The 16,254-nt window shown below is 44.2% G+C and overlaps 1 protein-coding gene across 1 annotated transcript in view; it reads left to right on the forward strand.

Moving 5' to 3' along the window:
• LOC116335010 (thrombospondin type-1 domain-containing protein 7A-like) overlaps positions 1-16,254 on the forward strand; it is a 255,565-nt gene that overhangs the window by 118,407 nt on the left and 120,904 nt on the right. The window contains exon 8 of the mRNA XM_039605075.1: positions 3,506-3,746. Within this exon, the coding sequence (XP_039461009.1) occupies positions 3,506-3,746 (241 nt within the window). The remainder of the gene's footprint in view (positions 1-3,505; positions 3,747-16,254) is intronic.

Genomic DNA, 16,254 nt, shown 5'->3' on the forward strand with positions numbered 1-16,254 from the left:
TCCATCCTCAACCCGAAAAGGCCCCACAAGCTCATCTTTGATGATACCAGCCCAAACCAGTACTCCACCTCCACCTTGCTGGCGTCTGAGTCGGACTGGAGCTCTCTGCCCTTTACCAATCCAGCCACGGGCCCATCCATCTGGCCCATCAAGACTCACTCTCATTTCATCAGTCCATAAAACCTTAGAAAAATCAGTCTTGAGATATTTCTTGGCCCAGTCTTGACGTTTCAGCTTGTGTGTCTTGTTCAGTGGTGGTCGTCTTTCAGCCTTTCTTACCTTGGCCATGTCTCTGAGTATTGCACACCTTGTGCTTTTGGGCACTCCAGTGATGTTGCAGCTCTGAAATATGGCCAAACTGGTGGCAAGTGGCATCTTGGCAGCTGCACGCTTGACTTTTCTCAGTTCATGGGCAGTTATTTTGCGCCTTGGTTTTCCACACGCTTCTTGCGACCCTGTTGACTATTTTGAATGAACGCTTGATTGTTCGATGATCACGCTTCAGGAGCTTTGCAATTTTAAGACTGCTGCATCCCTCTGCAAGATATCTCACTATTTTTGACGTTTCTGAGCCTGTCAAGTCCTTCTTTTGACCCATTTTGCCAAAGGAAAGGAAGTTTCCTAATAATTATGCACACCTGATATAGGGTGTTGATGTCATTAGACCACACCCCTTCTCATTACAGAGATGCACATCACCTAATATGCTTAATTGGTAGTAGGCTTTCGAGCCTATACAGCTTGGAGTAAGACAACATGCATGAAGAGGATGATGTGGACAAAATACTCATTTGCCTAAAACTTCTGCACTCCCTGTATTGCATAAGGTTTTTAACTAATATCAGTTCTTTTCATAAGTATAAAATAGTCATTCCTTTTTTAACCTTTAAAACACCAGTTTGTTTGTACAATGCACTTCTTGGAAGACAACCTCAAAAATTAAAATTTCCTTTTATTTGCAGTGCTACTGGATTTTCTTGTATTATTAATAGTAGAGTCTGGGACATGTAATTAAGTAATATCAACATTGATTATTATGCATTGTTGTTTTTGTCACGCTGTGCGCCACATTATTGTTTACATGAGATGAATTTTTACAATAGCGAATAGAGACAAAATACTGTTGTTTTTAATCTTACTATGCAGTTTTTACACGCTTACACATAAACATGCAGTTACTGTCCCTCCATTTAGAAAGACAGAGGCATCAGAGTGAACTTCGGACATGGCTTCTATATTTAACACAAACGCTCTCACAACCCAAATCCCGATGTTGGTTTTGAATAAATTTACCTTTTTAAAAAAAATTAAATTTATGTATGCTGTATTTTTATCATTCCTAAGTTGTGAGTCTACACAAACTAAACTGTCTTTAGTTATTAACATTTGAAATGATGAAGGCACTTGAAAATGGCACTTGAAAAGCAACACAAATTCATAATCATAAGTTATAGTGTTGTGAAATGTGGCTGGTGTAGACTCACAACTTAGGAATGGACAAAATGCATACAGCATACATAAATTTAATTTTAAAAAAATTACGAAAGCATCTGTTGTAACAACCCTTATTGTATTTATTGTATTATAGCACCACTGGCGGGGAGGGGGGGTTGCCCTACTATTGTAGTAGTTGTGGGAGTCTCCTAGTGGGTGTGTGTAAAAAGGGTGGCAACCATTACATGCTGCTCGTGTGTCTGTTCTCAGAGAAACCTTACCGTTGTAGCGGGCTGGCATCGGCGACTACCGATCCCTGCACACATATGTTCAGACAGCGTAGAGCCGTGGAGACCTGGCTTGTATGGTCTTATCTTACTGACAACGAATAAAGGTCTGTTGTTTGATTTAACTGACTGGCTTCGAGTTATCCGGCTAACCTTCACGCCACATGCCCACTGGACCTGCTAGCTGCTCCTTCCTCGCCAGACTGCTATTACACTGTGTTGAATGTAGAAGCCATGTCCGAAGTTCACTCTGACGCCTCTGTCTTTCTAAATGGAGGGACATTAACTGCATGTGTATATTTAAGCGTGTAAAAACTGCAGATAATAAAACTAACAGCAACAGTATTTTGTCTCTATCCGCCACTGTTGAAATTAATCTCATGTAAACAATAACGTGGCGCACAGCGCACACCTTTGACGTTGTGCGAGTAAATCTCCGTTTTACTCCTCCACACCTAGAGGTGACTCGTCAGCCGTTTTCAAAAATACCCATGTACGTGTGGACGAAGCCTGAGTTTGAGGACAATTTTTTCCTCCCGCTGCCTCAACAGAGCAACAAACATCATCATAGACAGTTCCCATCCTGTTTTTATCTTGTTCAGCCTGCTACAGGTGCCCCCAAGGCCATAACCACCCTTAACTCGTACACACACCAATAACACAGTCCCACACAGCCATTTTCCCATTTCCCTTTATAAACCAACACTGTGCAATACTAAATTCTATGCGCAATAACCTGAACTGTATATACAAAACAAACTATTTATTTACATATTTACTTTTTTCTTCTTACACCAGATTGTATATTTGTACATTTTTATACATTTTATATATATATAGCGCTGCAGAACTGTGCATCCCCCCCCCACATGTTTGCACTGAGTTAGAGATGCTCTGTATCTTATTTAACAACTGTTTAGTGACAATAAAGGCATTCTATTCTATTCTAAATAAAAAAGGTTGTGATCACAAAGTAGCTGGAAGCAATGTGCTGAATGAAAGGAACTATGACAGGTTTGAGCTAAAATGGTATAAACCGGTATGTGTTAAAACCAATGGCTATCCAAATATGACAGAGAAACATTCTGGAGTTTAAGGATAAAGTGAATGAAATGAACCCAGAACTGAATTGTGTATTTTTGCATTGTATTATATCCTAGGAGGCATTGTGTAACTCAATACTAAAAAATAACCTTGTTGTTGATGTTGTCACTAAGTAGCTCTACAGTATAATGGATTACACATTTGCCTAACAAGTGAACAAACCTTGGTGGTTGTGTCAGGAAGGTGTAAACCTGCTGTGGTGACCACTTGTGAGCAAGGAAGTAGCTTGTTAATGTTGTGAATAGTTCCCTTCATCAGGGCAAGAGCACTGAATCACGAATAGTTTGTTGCACTTTTGGAGGAGCGTAAGACTGAACATGCTAACACAGGATGCTACACAGGTGTCAGGTGCTCAGCTGGGACAAAGTGCTGAAAAGAGTGTCACTGCAGTTTGTTGGTTTGTTTGTTAGTTCTTTTTGACTCTACCTTCATAAGTGAATAAACATAACAAATCTAGTTAGAGATCCTCTCTCACAATTGGTCCTTTGCATTTCCACCTCAGACATTGAATCTGAATGTTGATAAATAGTAATAACACTTTTGCATTTTTATTACAATTCCAATTTCATATATTATTTTTAAATTTAATAACCCTCTTCCAACATCCTGTGTCCTGGTCATTTGTCAGCACTAAGACTACCCCACTGACAACTGTGCTACAATTTTCGATTGCTTCTCAGGTGGAGTCCCGTGTCCAAACATCAGTGCTCTGCAGGAGGTGAGGAGATGCAATGACCATCCCTGTACTGTCTACCACTGGCAAACTGGTCCATGGGGACAATGCATCGAGGACTCTTTCATTCCATCAACCAACACGTCTGTGGGCCGTACTCGTGGAGATGATGTCTCCTGTTCAGTGGGGATGCAAACCCGCAAAGTCATCTGTGTCCGGGTGAATGTGGGCCAGGTTCCTCCCAAAAAGTAAGAAAACCTAATCAGCATATTTTAGCATATGATTGAATACTGTATTGCACGTCTGAAAGTTGAAAGGGCATGAAACTGTCCCAGTTCATTACCAGTACAAAAACTGAACAAAAATATCTATCAATATGAAATTATTCAGGGCCTTTTTCACCTTCTATCTTATTTTTATGTTTTGACTGTCAGTTCTGTCACTTGTGATAACATTGCATGCACACATCAATGCAACTGGATTGTGTGAACTGATATTTTAAATAAATATGCTTTTCTGATTTATCTCCAGATGAAATGGATAGATGAATCTGGCTAAATTGTTCAACATGTGAAACAAACAATGTCAGACAATGTTTAAAGATAGATGTGAGGGCGGGGTTCGCCAGCGTGTTTGTGAACAGGACCCAAAAGCAGACGCTGAGAGAGGAACTGGAGGTTTTCAACAAAAAATGACCCTTTATTATGGCTGATTGTCATGAACAAAAACTAGGCAAGGTGAACAGGGTGAGTGCAAACTGAAAAACAAACTGGAAAACTACGAAAACTGTGACAAGACTGATGACTGACAAGACGTGGAGCAAAACCTGATGACCTGACAATGAACAAAGGAAGACATGACTTAAATACACAGGAGGTGATCAGGGGAAGTGGAAACAGATGAGGAAACAGCTGACTCAAATGACCCTAACGACGTCGCAGGGGAAGTGAAACTAAACACAATAAGCAAAGAACACAAGACTCTTTCAAAATAAAACAGGAAACATGGAGAGGTAGACATGACAACACAAGCTTAACAGACCTGAAACACATGACAGACCAGACAAGAAACCAAACACAGAAACCAAGGACACAGTTGATAAATGGGTAACCTAAAACTCAACTAAACCCCAAATAATCAAAACACCCGAACTTATAATCACAAACCTAACATAAGAAACCCAGCCCGTGACAATAGAAGCTATAATTGCAGCATAAAGGAATGAGCACTATTTATTCCACTTTAGAATTTCATTTTCCTCATTTAAATTTTGGGTGGAGGCCCAGTATCTGAAAAATAATACATTTTATAATACTGTGATATAATAATCCTATTTCTTAAATAATTAGCATGGACTGGATGATCATGAGTGATGTGACAAAGTGTGAGAATAACTTGTTATTTAGCTATCGTGACACAAACCCTTGTCTTCAATAGGTAGTGCTGAGTTTTGTCTACTTGTGAAGAGAAAAGTTCTTCGTGCTCTCATGTAGCACAGCACTAAAAGCAAACATGGAAAACATTACATGAACTCTGAAACACTTCCAGAAATCATGTGAACAGAGTTCAAAAAAGAAGCCGTTTGTCGGCATGATCCAGAAACACCGTCATCTTCTCCGAGAGAAGGCTCAGTAAACATGGACTGAGGAAAAGTGGAAAACTGTTTCATGGTCAGAAAAATTGAAATTTTAAATTCTTTTTGGAAAACATGGATGTCGTTTCTTCTGGACTTAAGAGGAGAGGGACCATCCAGCTTGTTATCATTGCTTTGTTGCAAACCCTGCATCAGTGATGGCATGAGGGTGCATTAGTATGTAATGCAAGGAACTGGTATATGCTAAAAGGTATATACAAGTTTTAGAGCAACATATACTCCTATCCAGATGGGATAGGAGCATATGTTCAGGGAAGGCCTTGCATAGTTCTGTGATGTTGAACCACATACTGCATTTATTATAACCACATGGCTGCATATTAGAAGAGTCTGAATGATGAACCTGCCTACAACTTAGTGCTTTCACCAGTTGAACATGTCTGAAGAAGAACCAGGACTGATGGGCAGCTACAATCCTATATGAGATGAGAAGGACACATGGTTCCTCTTCCAAAAGTCCAGCAACTGGTTTTCTCAGTTCCCAGACATTTATAGACTGTCCTTCCCGTGTTTTATTGTGAATAAAATATGGGTTTCTGAGAATTGCAAGTAACTATATTCTATTTTCATTTTGCTCAATGTCCCATTTTTCTTGGAGCTGGGGTTCCAAAAAATGATAAATAGACTGGTTCTCATATAGCACTTTTTAAATTGATCATTCAGAGCACTTTATATGACATGCCTAATTCACCCAAGTGTTTTCTATCTGACATTCACAGGCATTCACATTCTGGTGAATGGAGAGAGCAACTTGGGGTTTATCTTGCCCTAGTATACTTCAATGGAACCACCATTAATCACATTAGTAGATGACCTGACCTAGAAAAAGCAAGACTAGGAAAACCGGAATAAGAACTCTTAAAAAGTGAGACAAAAAGTAACCTCTCAAAATTTTTAGTGACAAAGGTTAAATTTTATAACTTGAGGGTCAGCAGATGTATGAAGGTTGAGATCCATTTCTTCCTTAAATTGTGACCCTCTGTCTGCCTTTGTTTTAAAGGTAAAAACTTGATCTGATTAAACTGGTTTTTATTATGACCTGTGGCATGTGTAACATGTGACACAGTCTACCATGGTCCTTGAAATAAACAGTTTCTGATTCACAGTCATTTGAAAATGACTTGCCACACACAGAAAATGTACCGAATTTATTCAAAAGAATCAATATATTAATGATTCATTGGCAAGAAAATGTTTCTCTCTTTTAAATATAATGTGAATAACTGGGCAAGTATCTAACAGCAGTTGAGTATTTAAATACTTTGCAATATTAGATAATGCGTTATGGGATAGTTGTTCACACAAGTTCTAGTTGATAATGGACTCTACAGGGGTGGATTGTAACATTTAGTTTTTTTATTTGTTTTTAACTATCACTTGTGCTGACCCTGGAGAAACCCTTTTTGATTTTGCCTGCACTACAGTTACTGTCATGAACTAGCTGTGTGAAGGCAGATGAGGACCCAAACGCAAAACTCATGGAGACAGGAACTGAACTCAAAATCACTGCTTTATTGCAGGACTTACAAAGAAACAGAACTGAACTGGGTAAACTAAACTGAGGACCGAGGAAACACAGAAAGGCACACTGGTTCGGGAAGGAGACATAGACAACGCGACACTGAACTGAGAGAGACATGCACATAAATACACAGAGGGTTAACGAGGGAAGTGGGAGCACACGGGGAACACAGCTGACACAGATAATCGTAACGAGACATGGCAGGAGAAACACGACACTGACGGGAGACTGTCAAAGTAAAACAGGAAGTACACAGGTGCAGACAGGAGGAGAGAGAGAGAGAGACAGGAGAGCACGGGGAGAGCACAGGCATAGCAGGCTGGGGAAACATGGAATAAAACACAAGGAGGGGAGACGAGGGTTCACAGATGCAGAAAAACACACAGAAGGTAACCAAATAAGGAACATCTTAACTGAACAACCTAGGAACCAATCCATAAATAAAGAACAAAATACAAAAATACACAACTACTAAGAATGCTGCATGAATGCAACATGGCCCAGGATCATGACATAACCCCCCCCCCCTCAAGGGCTGGGTCCCGACAGCCCAAACCCAAGAACCAAAACACAAGAAAAACAGAAAACAACCTACCCAGGGCGGGAGGCGGGGGACCAGGACGGAGGGAACGAAACCAAACAAAAGACAAGGAGCATGAGACAAAAACAGAGTCCACAAACATACAAAACAGGTCAAAACAGGGAAGCAAAGTCCATATAGAACAGAGGGTCGACCCGGGGGCGACAGCATAAAAGTTCAGTTCAGCCGTTCCGGGGGCCGGCCACGTGAAAAGTGGCAGTGGCGGCAGAACGAATCCGGAGGCCGACCGCGTGGAAGACGGCGGCTCTCAAGCGTCGGGCGTACTGGTCGAGGCTTGGTGGGCACAGGACCAGACGAGGTGGGACCAGACGGTGGCGTGGCAGCCACAGGCGACGACGGAGGCGAAGCAGAGGCCGGACCAGGCGTGAGTGAAGCAGATGCAGAGGCCGGACCAGGCGTGGGTGAAGCAGATGCAGAGGCCGGACCGGGCGTGGGTGAAGCAGATGCAGAGGCCGGACCAGGCGAAGGCAACTTGGACCCTCCAGCAGAGACGACGAGGTGCTGGCCAGGCTGACCAGAGCCGCCAGCGGAGACGAGGAGCGGCTGGAGAGGTTCGCCTGAACCCCCAGCGGAGACGAGGAGCGGCTGGAGAGGTTCTCCTGAACCCCCAGTGGAGACGAGGAAGTGCTGGGCGGGCTCACCTGAACCCCCAGCGGAAACGAGGGATGGCTGGAGCGGTTCTCCTGAACCCCCAGCGGAGACGAGGGATGGCTGGAGCGGTTCTCCTGAACCCCCAGCGGAGACGAGGGATGCAGAGCCAGCAGGTGCGGAGACCTCTGGCTCAGCGGACGCTAACTGTAGCTGCACAGGGCACGCAGTTGGCTTGGGATGCAACGGCTGGGGCTGTGCGGGGCAAACAGTCTGTCCAAGATGTGTCAGCACCACGCAGTCCTCAGCTGGCTGAGTGAGCTCACAAGAGCTTCTAGCAGAGGATGGCAGTAACTGAACGGGTTGCTGAGCTACTAACTGAGCTGGTGACAGAGTTAATGACAGAGCTGATAACTGAATAGGCAATGCAGCGAGAAACTGAGGTGGTAACAGAGCGGATGCCTGAGCTAACAACTGAACTAGAGACTGAACTGGTGACAGAACAGGAAACTGGGGTAATGACTGAGATAATGACTGCGCTATGGACAGAAGTGCAAGTTGTAGTGGTTGTTGCAGTGATGGTGGGTCAGCAGGTAGTTGAACTGGTGACTGAGCAGGTGTCTGACTCTTGGCTGCTCTCCTCCGGGGAACAGGAACGGGTGCAGGGCCTGGCCGAACACCAGCCATCCCCACCCGAGGAACAGATACGGGTGCAGGGACGAGCTGGGCTCTGGCTGCCTTTACCTTGGGGGCCGGTGTAGGTGCAGGAGCTAGCTGGACCTCTGCTGCTCCCACCCAAGGAACTGAGACGGGTGCAGGAGTCGGCAGGGTCACAGCTGACCTCATCCAGGGAGCTGGAACAGGCGCAGGCGACGGCTGGGTGTCCATCAACCCCACCCGAGGAGCAGGTACGGGTGCCGGGACGAACGGAGCCTCTGCCAAGCTGGAGACAGAAGCAGGGACCAGCTGGACCTCAGCCACCCTCACCCGAGGAACTGATACGGGTGCAAGGGAAAGCTGGGCCCGCGCTGCCCTGGGTACAGGAACTGGAGTTGGAGAGCTGAGCTCAGGAGCAGTAACGGACATGGGGAAAACCAAGTTCGTGGAGCCAAACACAGTTTCAGCAAACAGAGACCTATGGCGGGCTGGTTTTAGCAACTCTGCTGTACTTAAGTTGCTCATGTAAGAATTAACAGTTTTTAAAACAGTCATTGTACAGATGGATCCAGGCTTAGCAAAGTCAGAGTCTGTAATTCTTGGCTCAGAAGGAGCAGTTATAGAGATAGGGACATTTTCATAGACTTTTTCTGAATATGCAAGCTGGTGAGCAACACAGTCCAGGAGTGAAGAAACACCATCCACAGTCTCATACTCAGCGGGTATAGGAGTAGGGGTGTTAACACAGGTAGTGTCTGAAGTAACTGGGTGCGAAGCTAACTCTGGAATATTCAATCTGAGCTCCCCTAGCAGTTTACTTATGAGGGATGGTAACTTGTTTCCCTTAAACTTAACAACAGTGATTGAATGCACAGTCTTAGTGTTTTCAAAACCTGAGTTAACAGTCTTCGCATCAGCTATTGCTAACTCGAGAGGAGAAACATTCTTTATCCCTGGAGAAACAGTTTCAGAGCTAACAGACAAGGCAGGAAAATCTAAATGTGGCAGAGGGTCAGAAGCAACCTGAAGAACAGAAAGCGCAGCCTTTGAAGGTTGGAAGACACAGTTCATTTTCCAGGGGGTCCCCTCTGGTTTCAGCAGGAACAGGAACCTCAGGACTGTTTGTTTTAATATTTAATTCACAGGTATGCAACTCAAAAATAGCCTTTTGCTTTTCTAAGGTGAGATTATCAGTCTGTGTGTTAGTTACTGCTGACCTGGGAGGAGCAAAGGAAAAACAGTCATTCTCAAACATGGGCGTGGGGGTAGGTAATGCAGGCTCTGGAGTAACTGACCCAGAATTACCATACACCGAGTTAACGGCCTCTGGGATGACACGCACAGAGTCTATAGTGTCAGAATTATTTAATTCAGCCTGAACAGCAGTCTCTAGGGGGACAATGAACTCAGTCTCATGCTTAATAGGTGCAGAGGTGGACTTAGACACATTATGAGGCTTGGAAACACAGTCATTTTCAAACTTACTATTCCTCTCTGAGTTACGGACATGAAAAACTGTGGACTGAGGAATAGAATATTGTCCGAGTCGGTCCGGCTCGGAAGTGGCATGGAAGACACAGATTCACTCACCACCGGAGTTTGCTCAGTAACTTTTGGGTGGCGACGGCGTGAGCGTCGTTTTTTCCTGGGAACTGTGCCGTGAGTTCCCGGGGCTGTAGACGCAAGCACCTCTGAGACGTCGGCTGACTGGGCCGATGACGGGCCGAGCTGCGTCGAAGAGACAGGGAGCTTATGCAGCTCTGAGCATGGAAGTCCCAGGAAGAGTGCAAAGGACTGCAGCGGAGATAGGCTGCTTGTGGGAGGCACGAAATCTCTCCTCGGCCGCCGAGTAACCCTCTTCTTTGCGCGGGATATGGGCGGCGATCGGGGAGGTGAACTGGAAGTTGAGAAGGCCAGAGGAGTTGCGGCAGGCGATAGGCTGAATCCTCCAACTCTAATCACCGGGGGACGAGGTGAAGAAAAGGCAGTAGCATTTGCAGTATGGAGGCTGCGCGGCCCACCTAGAGCCAATCGAGTCTCATAAAAGGCAGACTCGCGCTCCCGAGCATGCCGAGCATCCTGCCTTCTCCTCTCGTTAGGGAAGGCGGGGTCTACACGCTGCCGATTCCATAGGGAGTTTGCTGGGTCCATTACTGGTTGCGGCGTACTGTCATGAACTAGCTGTGTGATGGCAGATGAGGACCCAAACGCAAAACTCATGGAGACAGGAACTGAACTCAAAATCACTGCTTTATTGCAGGACTTACAAAGAAACAGAACTGAACTGGGTAAACTAAACTGAGGACCGAGGAAACACAGAAAGGCACACTGGTTCGGGAAGGAGACATAGACGACGCGACACTGAACTTCTTCTTCTTCTCCTACATTTTAATGGCGGTTGGCAAACAACTTTTAGGTGCATTTACCGCCACCTTCTGGAAAGGAGTGTGGGTCAGAACGGTTTCGTAAGCTACAGTCTCGGATACACACCCGTCAATCTTAAAAAGCCAAACACTGCCCTATAAACAACATCCCCTGCATCCCTTTGAAATATGTCTCGTACCCTTAGGTGAACACTATTTTCTTGCAATTCAAACTGCAATCTTTCCCTTTCTCGCTTGTACTTATCACACTCCAACACTACATGCTCAAACGTCTCCTCCTGTCCACAGAAGTCACAAGTCCCCGTGTCATGTTTGCCCATCTTTTTAAGCGTGCTATTCAAGCCTGTGTGACCAAATCTTACCCTTGAGATTATATCCTCGTCTCTTCTACTTCTAAAGCTCCTTCTACATTGGCCGACTGTTTTCCGCATGCTATAATAATACCTGCCTTTCCCATCTCCATCCCATTGTGCCTGCCACTTCTCCTTCAACTTTAAGTTGATTAAACTTTTCACCTCACTTTTACTGTATTTGATAGTCAAACCCACATAACTTCTTCTTGCTGCACTTTTTGCAAACTTATTGGCCTGTTCATTACCATCAACACCGATATGCGCAGGAACCCATAAGAAAACCACTTCTATCCCTCTATGTTTAATCCTATACAATAAATGAAATATCTCAAAAACAATATCTTGTCTAGAGTCCGAAGACATATTACCTATACTCACCAGTGCGCTGCTAGAGTCTGAGCAAACCAAATACCTCCCCAGTGGTGTGTCCTCCACCCAGGTCAAAGCCATTAAAATTGCTACAAGCTCCCCAGTATAAACTGCCAAACCATCTGTAATTCGTGCACTCGCCATATAACTTATGTCTGGGAGAACAAATGCAACACCCACTCTGTTATCCAACAGTTTTGACGCATCAGTAAAAATCTTCACATAACCTGAGTACCTTCCCACTATATGATCTTGCACCTGGCTTTTAGTCACCCCCCCCTCCCTTACGTAGCAAATAGAAGTCAGGAATTATTTGGTCATATAACCAAGGTGGCAATACTGACAAGTAGGGATGGGTATCGTTTAGGTTTTATCCGATACCAGTGCCAAACGGTACTTTTGAAACGGTGCCGGTGCTTAAACGGTGCTCAAACCAGTGCTTAAAGAATGGAGAACACAAAATTGGTCCAAAAACCTCTCATGTTCAGCTGTTTTTTTTGTAAAAAGATAACAATGTTAGCCTTTTCTGCAGCTATAGGGCATATATGGCATCACTCTTGGCTGGAAGCAGTGCTTAATCAATGGAAAAAACACAAACTTTGTCCAAAAACCTCTCATGTTTAACTGTTTTCCACTTTTTCTATGGTCATTTTAGCCTTTTTGGCCAGGGTGAAGGAGTATCTGCCATCAAACAAGAAGACAGCTGCATGTAACTACGACGGTGTTTGCTAGTTCACCTTACATGCATTAATGTAATAATGTGGTTAGCCTACTCAACGTTACACACGAACAACATGAAGCTACTCACGCAGAGAAGAACGGCTGCTGCTGCCATCATCATCCGTCATCATTTCTGCTACGCTGACAGGGCTAGGGGCCAGGACTCTCTATTGGGGGGATGTTGCTAACTCCGGGTCCGATAACAGGCACCACACCCGCAGTAGATGTGCAGTGTGAGGTCTCACAGCAAGCTATCAAACACGGCTTATTTCTCGGCTTTAAAAAAACCGCTATGCGTCGCCAGGTGTTTCATCAGATTTGAGGTGTTACCTCCTTTGACAGTATCACAATATCAGCTTAAAGCACTTGTTGCAGGCTGCTGAGTTTGCATCTTTTGCTGTGAAGTACAGCCAGACTTTTGATAAACCGCCTTGGGCATTTTTAATCTGTAGCTCTGCTCTAAAAGAACGCACGTACCTGGCCCCGCCTACTATCCTCGGAAACGTAAAATGATTGGCTAGAATTGGCTCAGGGAAAAAAAAGCACCGAAATAAAGCACCGAAATGTGCGCTGCTTTTCGGTCTGGTTACTACCGTTTATGTCAGCACCGGTGCCATCATGGCACCGGACACCGGTACCCATCCCTACTGACAAGGCTACTGCTGGGCTAAGGTCTGTGCAACTAAATCCCATCTCATTGACTTCTTTTCCTATAGTCCACCCGAAACTTCTCTATTGACCAGTCCCTTTTTCTTGTTCTTGGCAAGGCTTAAGTACACTCTGCGCTATATGACTGTCACTATGTCCCTTCAAATTTGCCCAGTAAGTCAAAGCAATTTGGCGCCTCCTGAGTTCTAATGGTTGCTCCCCATTTCCACCTGCAAAGCAGCCACTGGAGTAGTCTTAACAGCCCCACAACACAACCTCAGAGCTTGATATTGAACTCTGTCCAGGTCATTCAGCAAAGTTTTAGCTGCTGAACCATAAACCAGACACCCATAATCCAGCACTGACCTAATGAGACCTACATATAGAGCTCTCAATGCTGTCCTGTCTGCTCCCCAGTCATTACCTTTTAAACACCGTAAAATATTCAGAACCTTTTTACATTTCTCAGTCATTTTCCCAGTGTGTGTTTTCCATGTAAGCCGTTTCGTCAAACCAAATACCTAAATATTTAAAGCAATCAACCTTATCTATGTCACTCCCATATAACTTGAGACTCAACTGGCAATGTATTCTCTTACTGGCGTAAAATAATCCACTTTGTTTTCGAAACAGAAAACCTAAACCCCCATGCCAGAGCCCAACTCTCCACCTTTTGTAATTCTCGCTGCATTTTAGCCATGGTGAACTGTAAGTTTCGTCCTCTCTTCCAAATAACTCCATCATCAGCAAACAATGAAACCCCCATTGAGTGATCTATATCACCAAACACCTCATTAATCATTATGGAAAACAATACCGGACTAACTATACTGCCTTGCGGAGTGCCATTCTGGACATCATATCCTGTACTGAACTCCTTTCCTATTCGCACAAAAATCTTCCGTCCAGTTAAAAAACTTTCAATCCAGCTATACATCCTCCCTGTAATACCAATCTGACGCAACCTGATCAGGAGTCCTTCTTTCCACATCATATCGTACGCCTTCTCGACATCTAAGAATACGGCTACAACACTCTCCCTATTCACTTGGGCACGCCTTATTTCATGCTCTAGACGCACAGCCGGATCCATTGTGCTTCTCCCTTTTCTAAACCCACTCTGGTACCACTTGATCTTATCAGTAGTTTCCAAAAAGTAAAGTAATCTTTCATTTACCATCTTTTCCATTATTTTTCCCAAATGTGACGTCAAAGCAATTGGTCTATAACTTTCCGCCAAGGCTGGATCCTTTCCTGGCTTACATATGGGAACAATAATAGCCTCTTTCCACTGGTCAGGTAGCCTACCCTCTTCCCATACTTTGTTAAACAATTTAACCAGTATACTCTTACTAGTGTCACTCAAGTTTCTAATCATACAATAACTAATCTGATCCCTACCTGGAGTGGTATTGCTTACTTTCAGTAATGCAGTATTCAACTCTGCTACTGAAAACACGATATTTATCAGACCTTCATGTTCCTCCGCATCTTGTAAGTCCTCCAGATGTTTCCTTCGTGTTTCCTCCCTTCCCCTGATTTCTGCCGTATTTAGAATTTCTGTGCTGTGAACCTTTGAAAACATTCTGGCCAATAACTCAGCTTTACTCCCATTATCTACTAATATTCTGTCACCATCTTTCATCATTGGATAACCATACTCCTTCCTCTTCCCAGACATTTTTCTAATAGTTGTCCACACTCTCTCCAACGGTGTCGATCTCCCCAAAGTATCACAATACTTCCTCCAATAGTCCCTCTTTGCTGACTTAACTACCCTTCGTACTTCCGCCTGTTTCCTTTTGTAGCATATCAGATTCTGAACACACAGTGCTCCTTTCAGCGTTTTAAACGCTTTGTTCCTGGCTTTAATCATGGTTGTACACTCTCGGGTCCACCACGGCACTACCTTTATCCTTCTACTGCCACCTTTCTTTGGGATGGATGCCGTTGCCGCCTCAATCACAATCTGACTAATAGTAGAAGTCAACTGATCAATAGGCTGTCCAAAATCAACATCTGTCAGTCTCCTTTCGCTTAATGTTTTAAACAAACACCAGTTTGCTTCCTCAAACCTCCATGTCCTCGGTCTATCTTCTCGTGTCGCATCAGTATCTGCACAAAGATCAAAAAGTATTGGATAATGATCACTACCAATTGTACTCTCTTTAACCACTTTCCATGTGCTCCTACCTGCCAAACATTGCGAAACCATTGTAATGTCAGGACATGACTCAGTACCTCGTACCAAATCCACCCTTGTGCCAGAGCCATCATTTAAAACCACCAAATCCTTCTCCAGAACCACATCCTCAACCACTTTCCCATTAGTGTCACTACGGCGCCCCCACAAAGTGCTATGTGCATTAAAATCTCCACACCAAACTATTTTCCCTCTCCAATCCCTTAAAAGTAGTTCCAGATCTCTCCTCTCCAACTTTTGGCATGGATTATAAAAATTAATTACTTGATACTTCCTGCCATTAGACCATACTTCTACAACTATCACCTCTAATTCTACTGCAGTGTCTAGCTGACTATATGACATCCCACTCCTAACAAACACTGCACACCCTCCTCCATTTTTACCCACCCTGTCCTTGCGAACGCTAGTATATCCTTGAATAACAAAATCCAGCCTTGGTTTAAGCCATGTTTCTTGTACACAGATAATATCTGGCTTTGAATTTAATGCACAAATAAAGCCCTTCAGTTCCTGCCCATTCGCAATGAGGCTCCTAGCATTCCATTGAAGAATAAGCATTAAGTTACAACTTGTGGGTCTGATGCACCTTCTCCATGACTAAGGTCTGAATGTATTTTTTCCCAAGACAAATCCCGCATATCGAAAAACTTCGCTGCTGCTTTTACTATTATCTTGATCTTTTCTGTCTTTGTTTTGGCTTGTTCTGAACAATTAATGACATACGCCAAGAACAAGGCAAGTTTATCCATTTGGACGTCAGGGAGATTCCTGCCTGTCTCCCCCATCCCTCTCCCACCACCCATTCCTTGCCCCTCATCAGGTCTTCTGCCCTTGTCTGCAACTCTCTTCAAAGCTTCTGCATAAGATTCCTCTCCTCTGTACGAATTTGTTGAACTTCTGCTGCCTGCTTCCTTACTGTGCACCCACCATACGCTGCTGCATGTGGTCCCCCACAGTTGCAGCACTTCACCTGACTACTGGCACATTCGCCATACACATGTTCTCCTCCGCATCGTCCACACCGCATTCGTCCTTTACACACACTAGCTATGTG

The sequence above is a fragment of the Oreochromis aureus genome, linkage group 22, assembly GCF_013358895.1.
Source record: "Oreochromis aureus strain Israel breed Guangdong linkage group 22, ZZ_aureus, whole genome shotgun sequence".
In the NCBI taxonomy this organism is placed as follows: domain Eukaryota; kingdom Metazoa; phylum Chordata; class Actinopteri; order Cichliformes; family Cichlidae; genus Oreochromis; species Oreochromis aureus.